The sequence below is a fragment of the Drosophila suzukii genome, chromosome 2L, assembly GCF_043229965.1.
Source record: "Drosophila suzukii chromosome 2L, CBGP_Dsuzu_IsoJpt1.0, whole genome shotgun sequence".
In the NCBI taxonomy this organism is placed as follows: domain Eukaryota; kingdom Metazoa; phylum Arthropoda; class Insecta; order Diptera; family Drosophilidae; genus Drosophila; species Drosophila suzukii.
Window position 1 is genome coordinate 15,397,189 of NC_092080.1, and position 17,861 is coordinate 15,415,049.

The 17,861-nt window shown below is 39.5% G+C and overlaps 1 protein-coding gene across 2 annotated transcripts in view; it reads left to right on the top strand.

Moving 5' to 3' along the window:
• Positions 1-17,072, top strand: part of DIP-theta (Dpr-interacting protein theta) — a 42,921-nt gene extending 25,849 nt beyond the window's left edge. For both annotated transcript variants that reach the window (XM_017090496.4, XM_017090495.4), the window contains 7 exons: positions 3,542-3,700; positions 5,021-5,149; positions 6,010-6,144; positions 8,272-8,421; positions 9,440-9,526; positions 9,582-9,839; positions 16,392-17,072. In XM_017090496.4, the coding sequence (XP_016945985.3) occupies positions 3,542-3,700; positions 5,021-5,149; positions 6,010-6,144; positions 8,272-8,421; positions 9,440-9,526; positions 9,582-9,839; positions 16,392-16,594 (1,121 nt within the window). In that variant the 3' untranslated portion in view covers positions 16,595-17,072. The remainder of the gene's footprint in view (positions 1-3,541; positions 3,701-5,020; positions 5,150-6,009; positions 6,145-8,271; positions 8,422-9,439; positions 9,527-9,581; positions 9,840-16,391) is intronic.
• Positions 17,073-17,861: the final 789 nt, after the last annotated feature.

Sequence of the window (17,861 nt, forward strand, 5' to 3'; positions counted from 1 at the left end):
TGCACCTGTCCCATCCACATCCACATCCACATCCGCATCCTTGTCCATGTCCAGGTCGTCCATGTCCTGGCGTTAATTATTCAGACGGCGTAGACGTTGGAGCGGCACCGAAAAACCTCAGAGCTGGGAAATCCACCCTGTAGGCGAATTTAAAATGTATATGCCGCCCCATTTCGGAGCTGGGGTTTTTGTGTCTCGTTTCCGGTTTGCACCACCGCCCGCACCATCCGCATAAGTAACCACTCTGGTTGATTGTGTTTTCATTGATGTTGAAATTCATTAAGGACCCCAGCAGTCTGCAGTCCCAGTCGTCCTTATCCCGATACACTGAGCACAACAGCGGCTTGCCAGCAAAATAATTTACACACAACCGCACTAAGTCCATAAGCAAAATGGCAAGCCGCTTTAAATCAGCGCGGATTTTCCAGCTGCCACTGACAAAGTGCTCGATTTTCAGCCCGTTCCCACTGCTCCACCCAGCCGCACATTCACTGCCACATCCACTTTCACCCACAACCAACCCATCACCCATTCAGCCCACTCAATGGCATCCAACTATTATTGTTGTCATCGCAGTAGTAGTTTTCCACACCGCGAAATAAGCAAATAAACGGCGGCGTGAAAGTGATCAGAACTTATAAGCCAGCCACCGGGAAATGGAAAAGGGCAAGTTTATAAGGTCTGGTTAGCAAAGGTCGGAAAAATAGATAGCAGGTGAATAAGTAGTGACCTTATCTAAAAGAGGTAAGAGCTATTATCATCCATTAATAAATGATTCATAAATCAGAATATTTCAATCGGAACTAAAATATAAGCTAGTAATTGAATTATGTGTACCTTAAGCGGCTTAAAAAATCTATAGGCCTAAATGTATTTGTAAAACCATTGCATTATTAATTACTTCTAATAAGTAATTCCATTTTGAGTGCCCCGCGAACTAATTGCAACAATGCTTAACAGATTTTTAAACCAAGAGATTTTAACAAATTCCGTATTTGCCAAGTTGTAGCTCACAATATACTAAATGTAGCCTTTTTTTATTCGGCATAATTAAAAAGTGACATTATAGTTGTAAAATGATAAAAAAATTACCTTAATTGGTTAAACGCAACTCAAGAATTTATTAAAAACTTACAGTTATCAAAGCAAATGTTTTTAAAAAATAATTTGTCCAAAAAAAATAGTTTGGACTTCTTTTTTTGTGATCTAGGGGTACAACTCTACCAGAAACTACCATTATCCTTCTTGGATCATTTTCTAAATTTTAGTTAGTAAACCAGTGTTTTTGTCCATCATAAAACTAAAATTGAACTTTAAAAATATACTTTAATACTAAATAAATCGTCTGATACAAAGTTCTATACTTCTTTTTTACATCCATTCGATTTATTCTTTATAAGAATTCAAAACTCCTTTTTTACCTCACTTCGATAACACAATTTATTTATATTGGAATTAAGCCACGGCTATTCGGCAGCTAGTGTTGGCTGCCTACCGAAATAATCCTCTTTCAAAAAAATCTCACTAAAATGCATAATGGAAAAAGAAACGAGCGTCGGAAAAATATGGTTAGAAAAGCAAGTTTTGTACAAATTTCCCGTATTTTTCTCACATTTTCGGCGCTGAACTTTTCTAGACTTGTTTTGCCTTGTTTGTCGGCTAGTTTGTTGTTTTTGGCGATGATTGTTTGTTTTTTTCGACCGTATGTATGGAAGCCAGCCAGGCATTGAATAATTTATATAAAGCAATATGTTCCCTCACTGGCGTTTTGCCTATGGTTAAATGGGCTTGGGCTGACTAACTGCAACTTTCCGACGAGTTGCACTTGGGCTGCAGAAATAGAGGAGTTTGAAAAGAGCTTAAAAATGGGGAGAAACCGATTAAATTGCTGATTGGTGATACTTCCAAATGCGACTGGATTTTTTGCACTTTTATGCAGTGACCGAAAATATACTAAGCCAGCTTTTGGGGAAGATTTTCAAATTGAATAGTAAAGCGTTCGATCTTTAGGCTTCTATCGATAATCCCCAAATCAATCGAACTCTTATCTGCCACTTGCCGTCATCTCAATCCAATTGAAATTAATTTCTGTAACGTCAATTTAATCACACATCACTTCACCTGATTTCATAACTTATCAACGCACAATAATGGCGACGAAGAAAAGAAATTGCCAGCCCCACCGCCCACCGATATAGCCGCTTTAGGATTTTGTGACATGAGTAGAGCTACTATGTAGCCTGGCTATTAGGGGAAAAGTCAACAACACGGGGAAAAGCAGCTGGAGCGGAGCCTACATTCAATTTGTAGGACATGACGTGTGCGGCTGTGTGTGTGGGCCGGGTGAAAAGTCAAAGTACATTTTGTAAAACATGCACATCATTGTTGGCATGAAGGCTTTGAAGTCACATTGTGTGTGAGTCATAACTTGGCCTTTGGGGTGCTTTCCTGTAAAATGCGAAAAAAGCACAGGACATAAAAAGAGAAATCAAGTGCTGTTAGGGAAAAGGTGCAGGCAAAAATAACTGGATTGTGGCGAAAATAATGTAATATGGGTAGAATTTCTTTGGATATGATCTGCGCTAGTGGTAAATCTAAGTGAAAAAGAATTTAATTTATATTTTTCCATCATCTGGCTGTGTCCCTTTTTAATTTTCTGCCACTTTATCTCTCGCATATTTCTTTTTTTCGGCAAGTGGAAAATAGTCGAGCGTAAAATTATAATTAATTGCAATGCACCTCAAAAGGTGCATACAGACGTAAAGCCCTTCAGTTTTCTATGGCATGCCGAAATTGTCGTTCTACCTCTTGGTCTGTCAAGCGTAAAACAGAAATGAAACATTTTATTTAATTATGGAATCGTCAAAATATATTAAATACACCCAACTATCCTTTGAAATAACCCAATGATTATTGCATTTCTCACTTTCATGCTAACAACTTGAACAAAATGAAATTTTTTAGAATAATCCCCACTATTATCTGAAATATCCCAATGATTTTTGCATTTCTAACTTACATGCTAACATCAAAATTTTTAAAATATTCTCTATTATCATCTGAAATAACCCAATGATTATTGCATTTCACACTTTCATGCTAACAACTTGAACAAAATCAAAATTTTTAAAATATTCCTCACTACTATTAGAAATAACCCAATGATTATTGCATTTCTCACTTTCATGCTAATATTAAAATTTTTAAAATATTCCCCACTATCATCTAAAATAACTCAATGATTGTTGCATTTCTCACTTTCACTCTAACAACTTGAACAAAATCAACATTTTTAAAATATTCCCCACTATCACCTGAAATAACCCAATGATTATTGCATTTCTCACTTTCATGCTAACAACTTGAATACCGCCAACTAACTGGAACTGAAACTGAAACTCCTGCAAACTGTCTGAATCTCCAAACAATTCGGTCTGCGTCCCACGCTGCGTATGAATAATATGCCGCTTTAAAACTTTGTATCTCCGCTTACGTGGGCGTACGTGTTTTGGGGCTCCGCACACACATATTACACCCACAGTTCCCCCCGACATTCTGGACTATCCGACCAGCACCGATATGGTAATACGTGAGGGCTCCAACGTAACCCTCAAGTGCGCCGCGACGGGATCGCCAACTCCGACGATAACCTGGCGACGCGAAGGTGGCGAACTGATACCCCTGCCAAATGGGGCCGAGGGTGAGTTTTGGGTCGCGTGCTTCTGCAGTATTAAATTTCATTACAAAACATTTTAAAGTAACTCTCCCCGCCGAGGTAATTAACCCATGTATGCTATTGTGTATAAGGGGGTTCGGCACCTGCTCAAATAGCAACAAATCTGAGCTCCTTAATTTGCTCTATTGAGGTTGATGAAAGTAAAACGGTTTGATTGTTTCGCACTTGTGCGAAGAATGGGTTGCCCTTAATAGTTGCAGAGCGACTTGTAATTAAAGTATGATAAAATCGGTTTGAGGTTTTATTTTGACCAGCAGATATTGGGTTCAGAAATTTATTGCCAACTATCAAAGATTTATGGCAAACAAGATGGGTGAAATTAAAGGAGAGAAGGCAGGGTGGCAAAACTAGCAAACATGTCGAACTCTACATATGTGCAATAGGAACTCTTCAGCTTGGCTGTCAGAAGGATTTCGCTTCAGCCGAATCCTGCCAAAATGAAAGACATGCACTGACGGAAAGAATTTTAAAACATGTTAGGTTACTTGATTAAAGATAAAAAAGTGCCTTAATAAATTTTAGATATTAAAACCGATAACTTAAGCTTTCCATTTCATTCAAACTGTGACTAAATATAACTATTTTGTAAAAACATCAATAAAGAATAGCCATCCATGTTTCACTTAAGATTCATGCATTTTTATTTTTTTAAACGCTTAACTGTAACATTTAGTAAATATACGTTAGTAATTATAGGTTATTTGGGTTCATTATTAAAAAAATAAAAAATGGTTTAAGGATCGTTACAGAATGGGTAGTCATTTTCTCTAGATTTCTCATAAAACGCTGTGACCAACAAAAGTTGTAGGTACATGAGTTCCAAATTCCTATTCAAGCATCTAAATATGCATATGAAACTACATGTAAATATGCAGTCGGAAATGCAATACAGAAGCAATGAGTAGAAGAACCGGGTATCTCATTGTTGAGTCAGTCTTTAATGCATACTAAATATTTGTAATGTCATTTTTAAATTCCCCTGAAGACAGCATTTTCTCGTAGTGCTCCGAGATTTCCCAGCTTGCATAAGCAATGAGAACGCGATGATTAGCTGCCATGTGTGTTTGTTCGTGTATAGAGTATGTAGATTTTCCTCGGGCTGGGGGTGGGGGGTGATTCCCTGGGGTGTAAGCAAGGACATTCCGACATTCAAGTTGAATGTGGGAATATGGCAGGGAAAAGCAATTGCCGAGATATATGCGGATGTGCCAATCGGCTCCTCTCGATATTAATCGCACTCCATCCAGTTCTATCTATCTATCTAACTATCTGCATCCTCCCCAGCCGTCGCCTTCAACGGATCCTTCCTGACCATCGCCAAAGTGAACCGGCTGAACATGGGCGCCTATCTCTGCATCGCCTCCAATGGCATACCGCCAACAGTCAGCAAGCGTGTGATGCTCATTGTGCACTGTGAGTATGAGTATTTTGGGGCGGGTCGGTCCCATCAATTTTAGCATATTTAAATATTTATAGTTCTGCACCAGGCCCAGTCACCGCATGGTGTTTTTTAAGGGGGGGGGTTCTGGAAGCAGGGTGCTCCAGACGAGACCGCAGTGGAAAACACCAAACAGCAGACACAGTCACAGACTGCGACACACACACTAACACACAAAGCGGCACTCGAAATCTTTCCATGCTAAATATGCCCTGCATTTTAATTTTCCCACTGCGGGGTGGCTGGGAAAATGCTGTATACTTTTAGGTGCCAAGCATAAAGCAAATAATTAAGTGGGTGCCACCCCTTTTTTCCCACCAGCTAGTTAGCATTTTCAGGGCACTTTGCCCGGGCTCCTTCTCGCTAATTAAATAAAAATTAAAATTGCTCAACAATTTGTTAGGTAAGTTCATGGCACATATTTAAGCCGGCTTGGGGCCAAAAGAGAAGTTGCTGTGGAGAAAAATATCCTCTTTTGGTTAGCCAACCACAATTCGGTTCGGTTCGTATCGCTTCAATTTCGATTGCAAAGCATTTTTTGTGGCTTTGCTATAAAATTAAAAAGCAATTAGTTGGAAACAATAAATGGCAACCGCAGCGAATGGCCAAGCGGTAGCATAAAGCACTAGAAAAACAATAACGATAACGAACGGAATTTCTCTATAAATGGGAATTCTTTGTTTCTTCCCCCATCCACACAACCACTTTGCCGTGCAATCGCTCAAACATTCCACACCTGACGCAAAACTCCGGCCCACATATTTCCCCATCAGCTCTGTTATTTTTTATTTCCGCCTCTGACGCCTGACTATGGCATTTCTCTGCTGTTTTACAGTTCCCCCCATGATTTGGATACAAAATCAATTAGTCGGCGCTGCCCTTACACAGAACATAACGTTGGAATGCCAGTCGGAGGCATATCCCAAGTCCATCAACTATTGGATGAAGAACGACACGATAATAGTGCCAGGTAAGTCTATCAGGGATAGTAACAAATCGGAAACTATTGTTTTCATTTTCTTTGGGGTGAGAAATGTTGTTAGAGGAAACACCATTATTATATAACATAAATAAGATAGAGATATGCTTAGGTAATCTCTTCTTTTAAATTTACTTTTAGATGTCTAAAACTATGGAACATAATATACAGATAGTAAAATATCGGAATCTAGTATATATATTATTTTCTTTGGGGTGAGAATTGTTGGCAAAGCAAATAGTTTTTTGTATATAATATAAAAAAGATCGATTTAAAAAGGTGCTTAGGTAATCTCTGTTTTTAAATGTACTTATAGGTGTCTAAAAGAATGCCACATAAAATATAGATAGTACAAAACCAAAAAGTATTCTACTTCATTTCCTATCGGCGCGGGAAGTGTTGGTAAAAGAAATATCTTTTTTTATAAAAACTCTCGATATAACAAAGTTCCCATGTAAGCTAGGTGTTTTTCAAATAACTTATGGGTGTCTAAAAGTATGCAAATATAATATAATGATCTCGAAAGACCAAGGAATTAACTTCTACAGACGATTTCGATTTTTGCAACATACTTTTAGACACATTTACCAATGATTTCAAAACCCTGTGATTTCCGAACACTTCAATCGGCGCTTCTAAAAAGGCTTCAAATTTGATGCTTTTTGTGGTCGGATTCATTGATTCTTCCTACTTTCAGAGTGCCCTTTAAACTCAGATGAAAAGATCAAAAGCACAAAAACTTGCAGATAGTGTAGCATTTCAATCCAAGTGCAATCGTAAAAGTGCTGGACGGAAATCTTTAAATAAGGCTATTAACTCAATAACTATCTCCGCTAATGGTGTCTTGTGCCCAGTTCAATTTCAATAGTCCCCCGTTACTCTTTGCTCAAGTCCCTACCTAGTACGTTCAATTTAATTTTCTAAGGGCCTTTAACGATGGACGGGTCCATCTCTTCATTTAACCTCTTCAACTCTCCCACTCATCTTCGCTGAGAAATGGACTGAGTACGATGACAAAAAGTGCTGTAGTAAAAAAGCGATGGGAAAAAATAAACATTTCAGCCGAACACTCGAATCCGCGGTCGCTGAATAACTGCGGTGGTCGACTGGACGGGACTGGACCCCCAACCTCATACCACTTAACCCCCTACTGCCGATGGACTGGACAGGAAAAGGCATCGTCATCGGCATAGAGGCCGGCGGAAAAAGTCACGGACATGCAGTCGGTGCGCTCTTCTTTTTTCCAGTTATTTTCAAGTTGTTTTTTGCCAGCGGAGAAAATGGAAAAAAGTGATTGAAAATGACCTCAAGTCAGAAGCAGTTGCCGGAAACTGTCCGACGGCCGTTGGATTTTAATGGAGTTTTCTGTTTTAGTTTTGTGATAGTCATAACCGCAAAAAAAGTAACAGGAAGTAGACAAGTGTTGGTGGTGGTACTACTTGGAGGGCATTTAAAGAGGCTCTTGATTAGCCGGTGAAATTGACCAATCCCATCTTAACAAGAAAGTCAGAAAATATAGATACTATAGCCAGCATTTCCCGATTTCCCTGCCCCCGAAACCCAATTATTTCTAATCAAGTCTAGGACCGAAATCTACATCTCTGCTCAGACCATCACAATGGCATTTTGCTGGGGTAATCAGTCGCCCAACTGGCATGCATAACAATTACCGAACCTGGACAAAATGTAATGCTCGGCTTAGTGCTACTAAATCTAACCGACATCAAACGTAAATCAAAACCTGCATGACAAACAAAAACGGACCAAGCAACAATGCCACGAAACAAGAGCAGACTTGTTTTTGTATAAATTAAAACGAACCATTTGACAGGGGTCCCTAAAATCCAGCCAGCTTCTCAGGACTACGACTAACTTGGGTCTGCTCCAGTTGGATTCATTTGAGCTGAGCTAAGCCGTTCCGAGCTGAGATGGGGTGAATGCAAAAGTTCTTTTCTCAGCAAGTTAAATTACTTTGACAAGAGGTTGAGCGGCTGAGAGGCTGAGAAGGCGGAAGAAGGGAGCTCAGTTCATTGAAGTTCAGTTCGAAAAGGGGTCAAAGTGCACTGCGGTTGGAGAACCCCTTACCCACACACTCACACCCTAACGTTTCCCTTTCAGGTGAGCGCTTTGTGCCGGAAACCTTTGAATCGGGCTATAAAATAACCATGCGCCTGACCATATACGAGGTGGACATCCAGGACTTTGGGGCCTATCGATGTGTGGCCAAAAACTCCCTGGGCGACACTGACGGCGCGATTAAACTGTACCGTAAGTATTGGCGTAAGTAACAATAACTATATGCTCGCACATGAATACCATAACAGGGCCAATAGCAAATACAATAACCGTAACCGTAATGGTAACCATAAGCCCGAAATAACAATGGCCATAAGTCAGAGTGCCCCCGGCAATTAGGCGCAAACTATTTGCCCGACTGGAGCCTTTAATTAATTTAAGTCAATGACTCTGCGTGAGCCGACAGCAATGTGTGTGTGTTGCCTGATAAATTCCCCAAACAAAAGGGTCGGCTAGAGTTCGAAGGTGACCATTTTCCCAGTGCCAGTGATTGATTTACGAGCAGCAGGCCATTCCGGACCACAATCCTTTATACCCACCTGGGTATGGGAAATCCAACATAAGGTAGTTTCGGAAATATACCTACCCTAACTATTCGAAATGGATGTTAATATGTATTTCCGGACTCATATTTCATATTGAATAACCCATTTTGGTAACAATCGAATACCGAAGGGTATTTAAGGGTATTTTCCAACGATAAAATGTATAACCAGCTTTTAAGGCCAATTTTCCAATGTGATGTTAACTCTTTTAGTTAAGTTTAATTTCTGTTTGGGAAAAATAATGTGTCACAACATCATTTTAGGTTTTATTAAACTGAAAACTCTTAGCTAGCGGCTATGTTACAGATACATTTTGATCGGCACTTAACATATTTTCGAATGAATCTTGTAATAACAGATTAACATCAGATATTAACATCACATTAAGAAAATAATATTTTCTTTCCAAAAAGTTTAGCATCATGATAACTGTCTTTGATAGATAACATACTATAAGCAAACCTACTTAACATGACAGTAAGTAATCGGGCTTGAAGGGTTTAATTTATAAAAGTATAATTTAATAAAAACCTAACTTCACCTGTATGAGCAATGGCATGATATGATATTAAGAGAAGCCGATATACTCTATTGGATTTCTAGGTTTTGAAAAAATTAGGTTTCAATCTGAAGAATGGCTAACTGAACCCCAACTCCCTTCCCAGATATTCCCCAGACCACTACGATGACGACAATGGCCCCTACCGTATCGATCAACACGGTGCCCGTGGTCCTAGTGAAGTACAACAAAGGTGAGGACACAGTTTTCTTAAGCCCCGACACCCACTCACATCTCCGAAATCGCAGAACAAAGGTACGGCAGCAACAGCAACCAGAACAGCAACAGCAATCCGTACAACTTCAACACAAACGGGCAGCAGAACACCAAGTTGCAACGTGGCAAGGCCAACAACAAGGGCTTGGATCAATCCTCCTCCGGACTGAACAATGTCTTCGTGGGTGCCACATCGAGTCTGTGGAACTCGCAGGATCACCACTCCTCCTCCTCGTCCTCAACCTCCTCGAGGGGGAGGGATCACCACCAGCAGCAGCAACAAAACCATGGTAAGTTGGGTCACACCCCCCCTTTCAAATCCCCGGGGATGGGGAATCGGCCATCTAAGCCACTCCTCGTTCAGCAATTGATGGGAAATCCTTCTCCTGGGGGGCCCTGTAGCACACCATAAATATTTCGCCATTTATTTTATGCTTATAACAAATCATAACGACTTTAGCTGCTTGGCTTAAGGGCCTCTGGCATGTCGTTGTCGCCACTTGTTAGATATAGATACTTTTGGCTCAAGCTGCCAGAGAACTTTGGCAATGTGCTGGGCAGGATTGACGGCTGGATACCTTACTTATGGTATAAAGTTTGATATATTTCATATAAAAGTGGTCAAAAGTTGTTTAATCGTTAGGAATGCTTAAAGCTACACTTATTAATGAGATTTATTATAAAAAAGAATAAAAATAAATTACTTTGATAAATTATAGATAGAAAATCTATTTTTAAAGTTATACCAGAAATGGTCTAAAACCTTATCTGATAGTCGCATATACCCCTCTATCTATAGAGTGTAAAAATATTTGGGCAGAGCATATGAAAGTATTCTTTTGTATCTCTCCTCTTCCTATCTATTGGTATATATACTTCTTGTGGCGTTGGGTGGAAAAATATGACTTTCTAGCATGCAATGGCTAAGGTTTCTGGGATCCAATCTTCACCCAGTTGCTGAGTTGACAATGTGACTGCCGTAATGTGCTGCTAATGCGGACCATCGTAATGTACAATCATAATAAATAATAATGACCTTCCCGGGCATTTGTTCTTGGCCAAAGGGGGAGTAAAAAACGTAGCCCTAGGTGCCGATGGAACTATCAAACTGGTGGGTTAAAGTACAAGTCACAAGTCTCCTTGGAGAACAGCTGCCAATCGATAAGCATAAAGTTTTACACTTGCTTTCCGATTTCCTGCATTTTCCGATCACACAATTGGCGACAATGTTCCCCCCCCCCCTCTATTTTTTTTCGTCCTTTCTGCAAGGACGAACGCATAAAACTTTACAGGCCCTTTGCTGCGATGTGGAAATTTTCTGCATACGCGCTTGACTAAAAATAAAATGCACTCGACAAAATCAAATCGAACAAATTGAATATGGGAGGGGGGGGGGGGTGTAAAAGGGTGTTGGGGCGGTAAGGGGAGTGCTCCAAAAAGCGCAATATAAAAATAGCAGACAAATTGCACACAAGGCGTCAAGGCGGTATAGTTGCCCCATCTCCCATCCACCCCACCCAAAATTATCCCGCCGTTTTTGGCAAACGCAAGCAAAAATGTTGCATCCCTCTCAGGATGGCCATCCATTTGAGAACGGGCGTCGAAAGGGGGGTTGGTAAATGGGGTGCTTTTTCAGAGAAGGGGGGAGTAGGTGGTGGGTGGTAAATGGGCCCCTTGGATGCGGGTGCTACAATGACGACAACTTTCAAGCGCTGCATGCAACGTCGTAAGCGCTGCGTTTACAGTTAGATTTATTACCTGCTAGATGTTGCACATATCGTGCCAGTAGGTGGTATACTATGGTATCGTATGGTACATATAACCACCCATATTCTGGGTGGTGGGAGTACGGGTCTGGGAATTCGAGTGGGTGTGGCTTGTTCGCTTATCGTTGCCGCGTTTTGCATATGTCGCGACTGTTTTTGCCCGGCCGCTGACACTTTAAGGCGGAACAAGCCAGCGACAAGCGAAACTTTCATGACCAAAGCTACATTTCCCTACATCCCAACAAAAACCCCCCTCACAAACCACGCCCCTCTATTTGCGGGAACATGAAAATGCGCCCAACAAAAGTGATGCTATCATTAAGGAATATTTTTAATTCTACAGGTAGCGAAACATTTAATTTAACAGCCACAAACTGAAATGTTTGTTTTTAACTCAGTTTAATTTTAACCACTGTTAATATGGGGTTCACAAACGGAAGTGATACTATTCCTAGGGGTTTTTCCATCAACAGGTATTTTAGGCTAACGAAACATTTCATTTAACAGCTACGGTTTAATTTTAGCTTAAGGCTAAACCCAAATGTATGTTTTTAACTCAGTTTAATTTAAACCATTGTTAAACTGACAATTTTATGGTCAAAAAATTGAGGCTTACAAACGGAAGTGATGTTTTCGCTAGGATTTTTTAATCAACAGGTATTTTAAGCAAACGAAGCATTTAATTTAATAGCCACGGCTTAACTATGTCTTCAGGCTAAACCCTTAAAATAAACACTCAAATATTTGTACTCAATTGAGTTTAATTTAAACCGTTAATAAACTGACAATTTTTGTGTTAAAAAATTATGTTTACATTTCATCACATTGCAATCAATTTTGTTTATTGCACATTTAAGGCCTTTGGGTTGTTCAATAAGAGCCAATTACATACGCATACCGGGTGTTTTGAAAACATCAGGGCAGCTGGAGTTAAACCTCAAACAGATCACTAGGCAGCAGTATTTACTCACCTGTAAGAGGAATAGTAATGGCATAATTGGACGAACAAAAATCCCATGGCATTTATATTTGACTACAATTTGCATTTAACCAATTTAACTATAATGGCTGAGTTAGTCGGGTGGGTTTATCGTGGGCCCAGATGTGCCAACACTTGTCCGTCTGCCAATTAAATTCAATTTCCAATTATCGACGGAGTCGAATCCTGGTCGTTCGTTTGGTCAGCGCTTAGTTCGCCCGAGGCCACAAAACCGGTGTCCCCATTAAGTGCTGCAGATGCATTCGGCTCGCCACTTAAACTGTCATTAAAATGTTGCAATCAACCACAGGAGCCGGATCCGGATCTGCTGCTGCTGCTCACCAGTGCCATGTGCTCCTCCGTTGCCAGGCTGTCATATTTAATTTGTGCGACCAACAGGCAAACAATATGGCACAAATTACAAGGAAATGCAATAAAAGAAGATTGTGCTGCTCCTCCGGCCGGGGAGTTCGCATGGTGAAGACCGGACTGGCACTCGTAGTATTCGGACCTTGGACGAATGATTACTTCAGCATTCAGTGTCTGGCAATAATTTGCCTATAATTTGCACAACCCAGCCCCCTCATCCTTTATGTGAAAAGTGAAAAATGATGAAGTAAATGAAAAGCAACAGACAGTGACCGAATTGCGATCGCGTGCCGCGGGCATTTTATGGATGCAGCAGAGGGTTTTTCCTCGACCAAGTGGAAAATGGTCATGGCAAAGTGGGAAAAAACTGCACAATAAATATAACGCACGGCCCAGGGCCCAAGTGAGTCTCAAGTGCAGAGTGCAAGTTGCGTTTTTCCGCTTAAGTGCAACAGGCTCGGAAATAGAGGTGTGAAGGCTGCTCCCAAATGGAGTTCAAGCTATCCATGTTTTCATGCGTTTTGGTTTAAGATACTGCACAGAAAAAAAAGAGATGTTCGCAGGGTAAATTAGTTAGGTATCACTTTCACCATTTAACAATGCTAACTTGATATTGAGAATCGTATTTCTTAGATTTCCTCTCTTTGAAAATTCTCTCAAATCGAAAGAGAGAGAAAAAATGCAAAGAGCCAGATAGTGTCTTAAACTACTCTTGGTTAGAGCGAGATAGCAGACAATCTAGATAGATTTAATACTAAAATTCATCAAAATGATTATCTTATCAATTTGCCTGTGTAGGGTTACATAAAACAATATTAACTTGATATTGAGAATCGTATTTCTTAGATTTTCTCTTTGAAAGTTCTCTCTCAAGTCTAAAGAAAGAGAGCAAAGAGCGAGAAAGAGCCCTAATTACTCTAGGTTAGAGCGAGATAGCAGTCGATCTAAATAGCTTTAATACTGAATTTCATCAAAATGATCATCATATCAATTTCTCTGTGTAGGGTTGCATAAGCTGACGCAGTTTAGTTTTAGTCTTAGGTCAATTGATTGGCTATAATAATTGCCTATAAATAATGTGAGCTTGAATATAATATTCTTAAATTTTCTCTTTTTAAGAATACTCTCAAATCGAAAAACCACAATAAATTTCTACTCTGGGTAAGAGCGAGATAGCAGTATTCGATTCTCTGCGTAATAGAAATGGGGAGAAAAAAGCCAGATGGTACGGCCCTTAGATAGATATGATCAAATGATCATATCCTATCAATTTCACTGTGGAACCCTATTCCATATGCAGACGAAGTTGATTTCTATTAGGTCAATTGCTCCCCGCGGATCGCCAGAGGAATTATGCAAAATAACTTAAAGTTGGGAGTAGTTTTAAGAGCGTCCTCGAGCGTTTTGCTTCGGCAAACAGGGCTTTCTTAGGAATCCTTGCTTTCCACGCCCGCCCCCGTTTACGCCTAAGCTCTTTAAAGACACCGTTGGGACTTTCCCAGCCACCTCCCCATAAACACATGCTCAAACGTCAATAAAAATCAGCCACCCCCCACACACACACACACAGACACACGCAGGAAGCAAACAAGGACCTCGATGCGTGTTGGTGTTGCCGGCTTTCACACATGGAAATGTTTGCAGACGCCAGCAAAACAACCAAGGCAACGCCGCCCAGGAATGGCAGTGCCAAAGGAGTTTTGTGGAAAAGCTGCTTATGGAAAATAAAGGGAAAAAGAAAACCAGACACACACCAACACCCACGACGACAGACAAATACACGGCCAACCCGGTGCAAAGCAATTTGCGCATTTCCGTTATAAAAATGAAAGGGTTCTCGTTAAAAACAATTCGGAAAGTCCCTGGATGGACCGAAAGTGAAGGACCAGCCGTCGGTTCGTATTTCATAGTTATGATAAAGTTCGTTCAATGCAATCGAACGGGGTCAAATCAACGCATTCAATTCGATTCCGATTTTACCTTTGCAGGCATATGTGACCTCTTCATTTTATTTGTCACAAGAGCTTAATTTTTTAGTGTTCTTATTATTTAAAAGGTCTTAACTTTGAAACAGTCTGTCTATCAATACCATCCAGATTGCTCAAAGTATTAGTTTTAGTATCATTCGAGTGAAAATTATAGGAAGATCATAAGTCATTTTCTTGAATATTATATATACTTCATCTTTTGCATTTGATCTAAACTAGATTCTTAGATTTTTAAGAATAAATAATTTTTTTAGAATTTTTGGAAAATATTTTATACACCATTAAGGCGTCTCAATAATCGGCTTAAAACTTTTACACATAAAAATGTGATTTTCAAATCCAATTCAGTTAAAATGGCTTACTAAGAGTCAGAAATTTGTTTTCAACCATTCATTTTTAACAATGATTATTGTTAGCATAGCGTTTATTTTTGTAAGCTCAATAAAGAAATGTCTTTTTCAGAAATATACAAAACAAGCCAACTTTTTGTATTAATGGCAACAAAACTGCCTATCAAATTAAAGCTTTAAAGTAGATTTCTTAAGGTTTCTGTTACAATTTCTTAGATATTTCCTTCTTTTGTCTATCTTTTTATTCAATTCCAAGTAATTGACGAAACAAATTTAATTCTGCACAATTTGCTGTCTAGTTGAATATGCACGAACCAATTACAAGACCACAAGCTAACTGAAACCCTCAGAATGTTTATATATTTCGGGTTGATAGGGTCAGGCCAAACATGATCTCGAATAATTCCGCAAACAATTGTTTTCAATCCACCTAATGACCAATGGCCTTACGTCAAAGTCAAACAAAACCAAATCGAGGGGACAGCGAAAAAAGAACGATTCGAAACGCCCCCTTCCAACAGGCAAACAAATGTCCAATGAACCAGATTTCCGGGCAAACAAACAGCCGAAAAAGGAAGAAGACTGGCAAAAAATACAAACTGCACGATAAATTGATGGCAAAAACAATACACAGCCGCTTGCACCTCCTACACACTCCCCAATCCCCAGTTCCCCAAAACCAATGTGTCCTTTAGGACATATGTACGTATATATACCTCCCACAAGTCCTCATCCTTCGCCCCACTGTTTGGAATGCATGGCGCAAGGGTTTAACGCACTTAAGCAATAAAAATCGAAACAATTTTCGATGCTGCCAAGTGAAATTGAAACAAAATACCAGCAAGGACTTTCGCTTTTTCCCAAAGAGAAAGAGAAATTGAGGGGTGGAATGGGAAATGGGAACTGTATAAGTGAGAATGTTATAAATAAGTGGGGCAGGCAAAGTTGTGTCCCTTTTATATGCAATACTTTCTGCTCTGCCAGTTGACAAACAGTTTGGGTTTGTGTATCCTGTATCCCGAGCTCACTGTCCTCTTCGATTCCCATTCCCATTCCCCCCCGGATAACCCATCCTTGGTCCTATATAACTGGAGGTCGTTTTATCTCTTTCGCATTGTCGCCTGGTACAAATGGCTGGCCATAAACGCATCCTGGGTCTATTGTTTATGCTCGTTGGCGTGTGGCAAGCGCATAATTGAAAAAGGACATTCGGCTGATGACATTCGAGTCCTCGGCAATATGAAGGGCGGCTCCATAAAGTGGCATGTGTCAGTTGATTAAGTCGGCGATAGTAAAAGCCAAGAGTCCACAAAAGAACCATAAATATTTCAATCAATCATTGAAATCGTTTTCTTACTTCGTATTTTTATCTTCTCCTTTCTTTTCTAAGGATCCGATCACAGCGCCTCCTATCGGTCGGATGGCAAAAGTCCGCACCTCACAAAGCACGATGCCAAGTCCCTGACCGACGATCTGGATCGCATGCAGGACCTCAAGAGCTGGGCCCATCGCCTCCCACTTCCCGAATCGCCGATCCTAACTCTTGCGATGATCCTTGGTATCTTTGGCCATTTGGGGGCGTGGCCGGGCTAAGCTAATTTGTGGAAATGTGTACAAAACAGTTGATGGAAATCCAATGTTAGTCTAACTAAGATAAACTACTTCGTAAGCAATACCCTTATAAATCGTGTTGGTCAACAAAACTATTATTTTTGTGCTATGTGGAAAGTTGCTTACTGTAAAAAGTTGTTGATGTTTAAGGTAAATCTAAAATTTAAGTGGCATTTCGAAGGAGCGAGTATAAATTTGTGGGAACTGGGATTCGCAACGGAAATACAAAGTATTAGAATGTAAAACATAAGGGCTTAAACCAAGAGGAAATGTTTTTGGGCTTAGTGCTCCAGTTGATATTTATATTTCTGGCCTAACCATTCATATTTTAAATATAATCCATTACTCCAACCACGTTTCAACGGCAAAATTGATGGTAGACATAGTTATATATTAATTCCACAGCAAATCATCGATATTTTATCACTATTTAACTATTAAGATTAAGTTTTAAAGCAACGAAAACAACATTTGTACGTGTCTACCAAATGAGATTCGAACCGAGATTAGATCTAAGTCACCGGGGTCAGTCGATACAAATATTTTTTACTATTAGTCCTGTTCTAGCTTAGTTTCCAAGCACTGCAAGCTGTATAATATATATTACATAAACAATTTCATATTGGTTTAAGAGAAAATAAAAATGCCGTCTTAAATCGTGTAAACTTCAGTCCAAAAGATGTGTACTTATTTTCAGTCTCTAAAGGGATAAAGGAATATCTGCAGGTAATATTAACCCGATTTTGACTACTTAGAAAATATTATTCTTCATTGTTGCATTTTGTTATATTTTTATAAGGTTTGGCTTTAATTGTTTTGTATTGTAACAAATACTTATGGTATATATGTTTAAATAGATTGATTATGCATAGTAGTGTTGTAGCAATCGATAGTTGCCACTATGGGTATTATGGATACTATCGAAAATCAGAGTAAGTAAATGCCAACTTACAAAACAATAAGAATACTTAAATGTAATTTAATTACAAATTTATGATTGAAAGCTGATGCCATTAGAAAACAAAAATTCATCTAAATTTCAACAAAGTCATCACAAATTTTGATGATCGATACTATCGATATTGAGTCCAAGCGTCGATGTTTTCTAAATTTTAAATCAATCGATAGTATCGATAGTGCCATCGATTGTTTTACAAACTTTTTAATACTGTAACAACTGTATAGATTGATTATGCATAGCTGCGATTCAATCCAATAAATATTTCGGCTTATGAAGAATAAGTCAAAA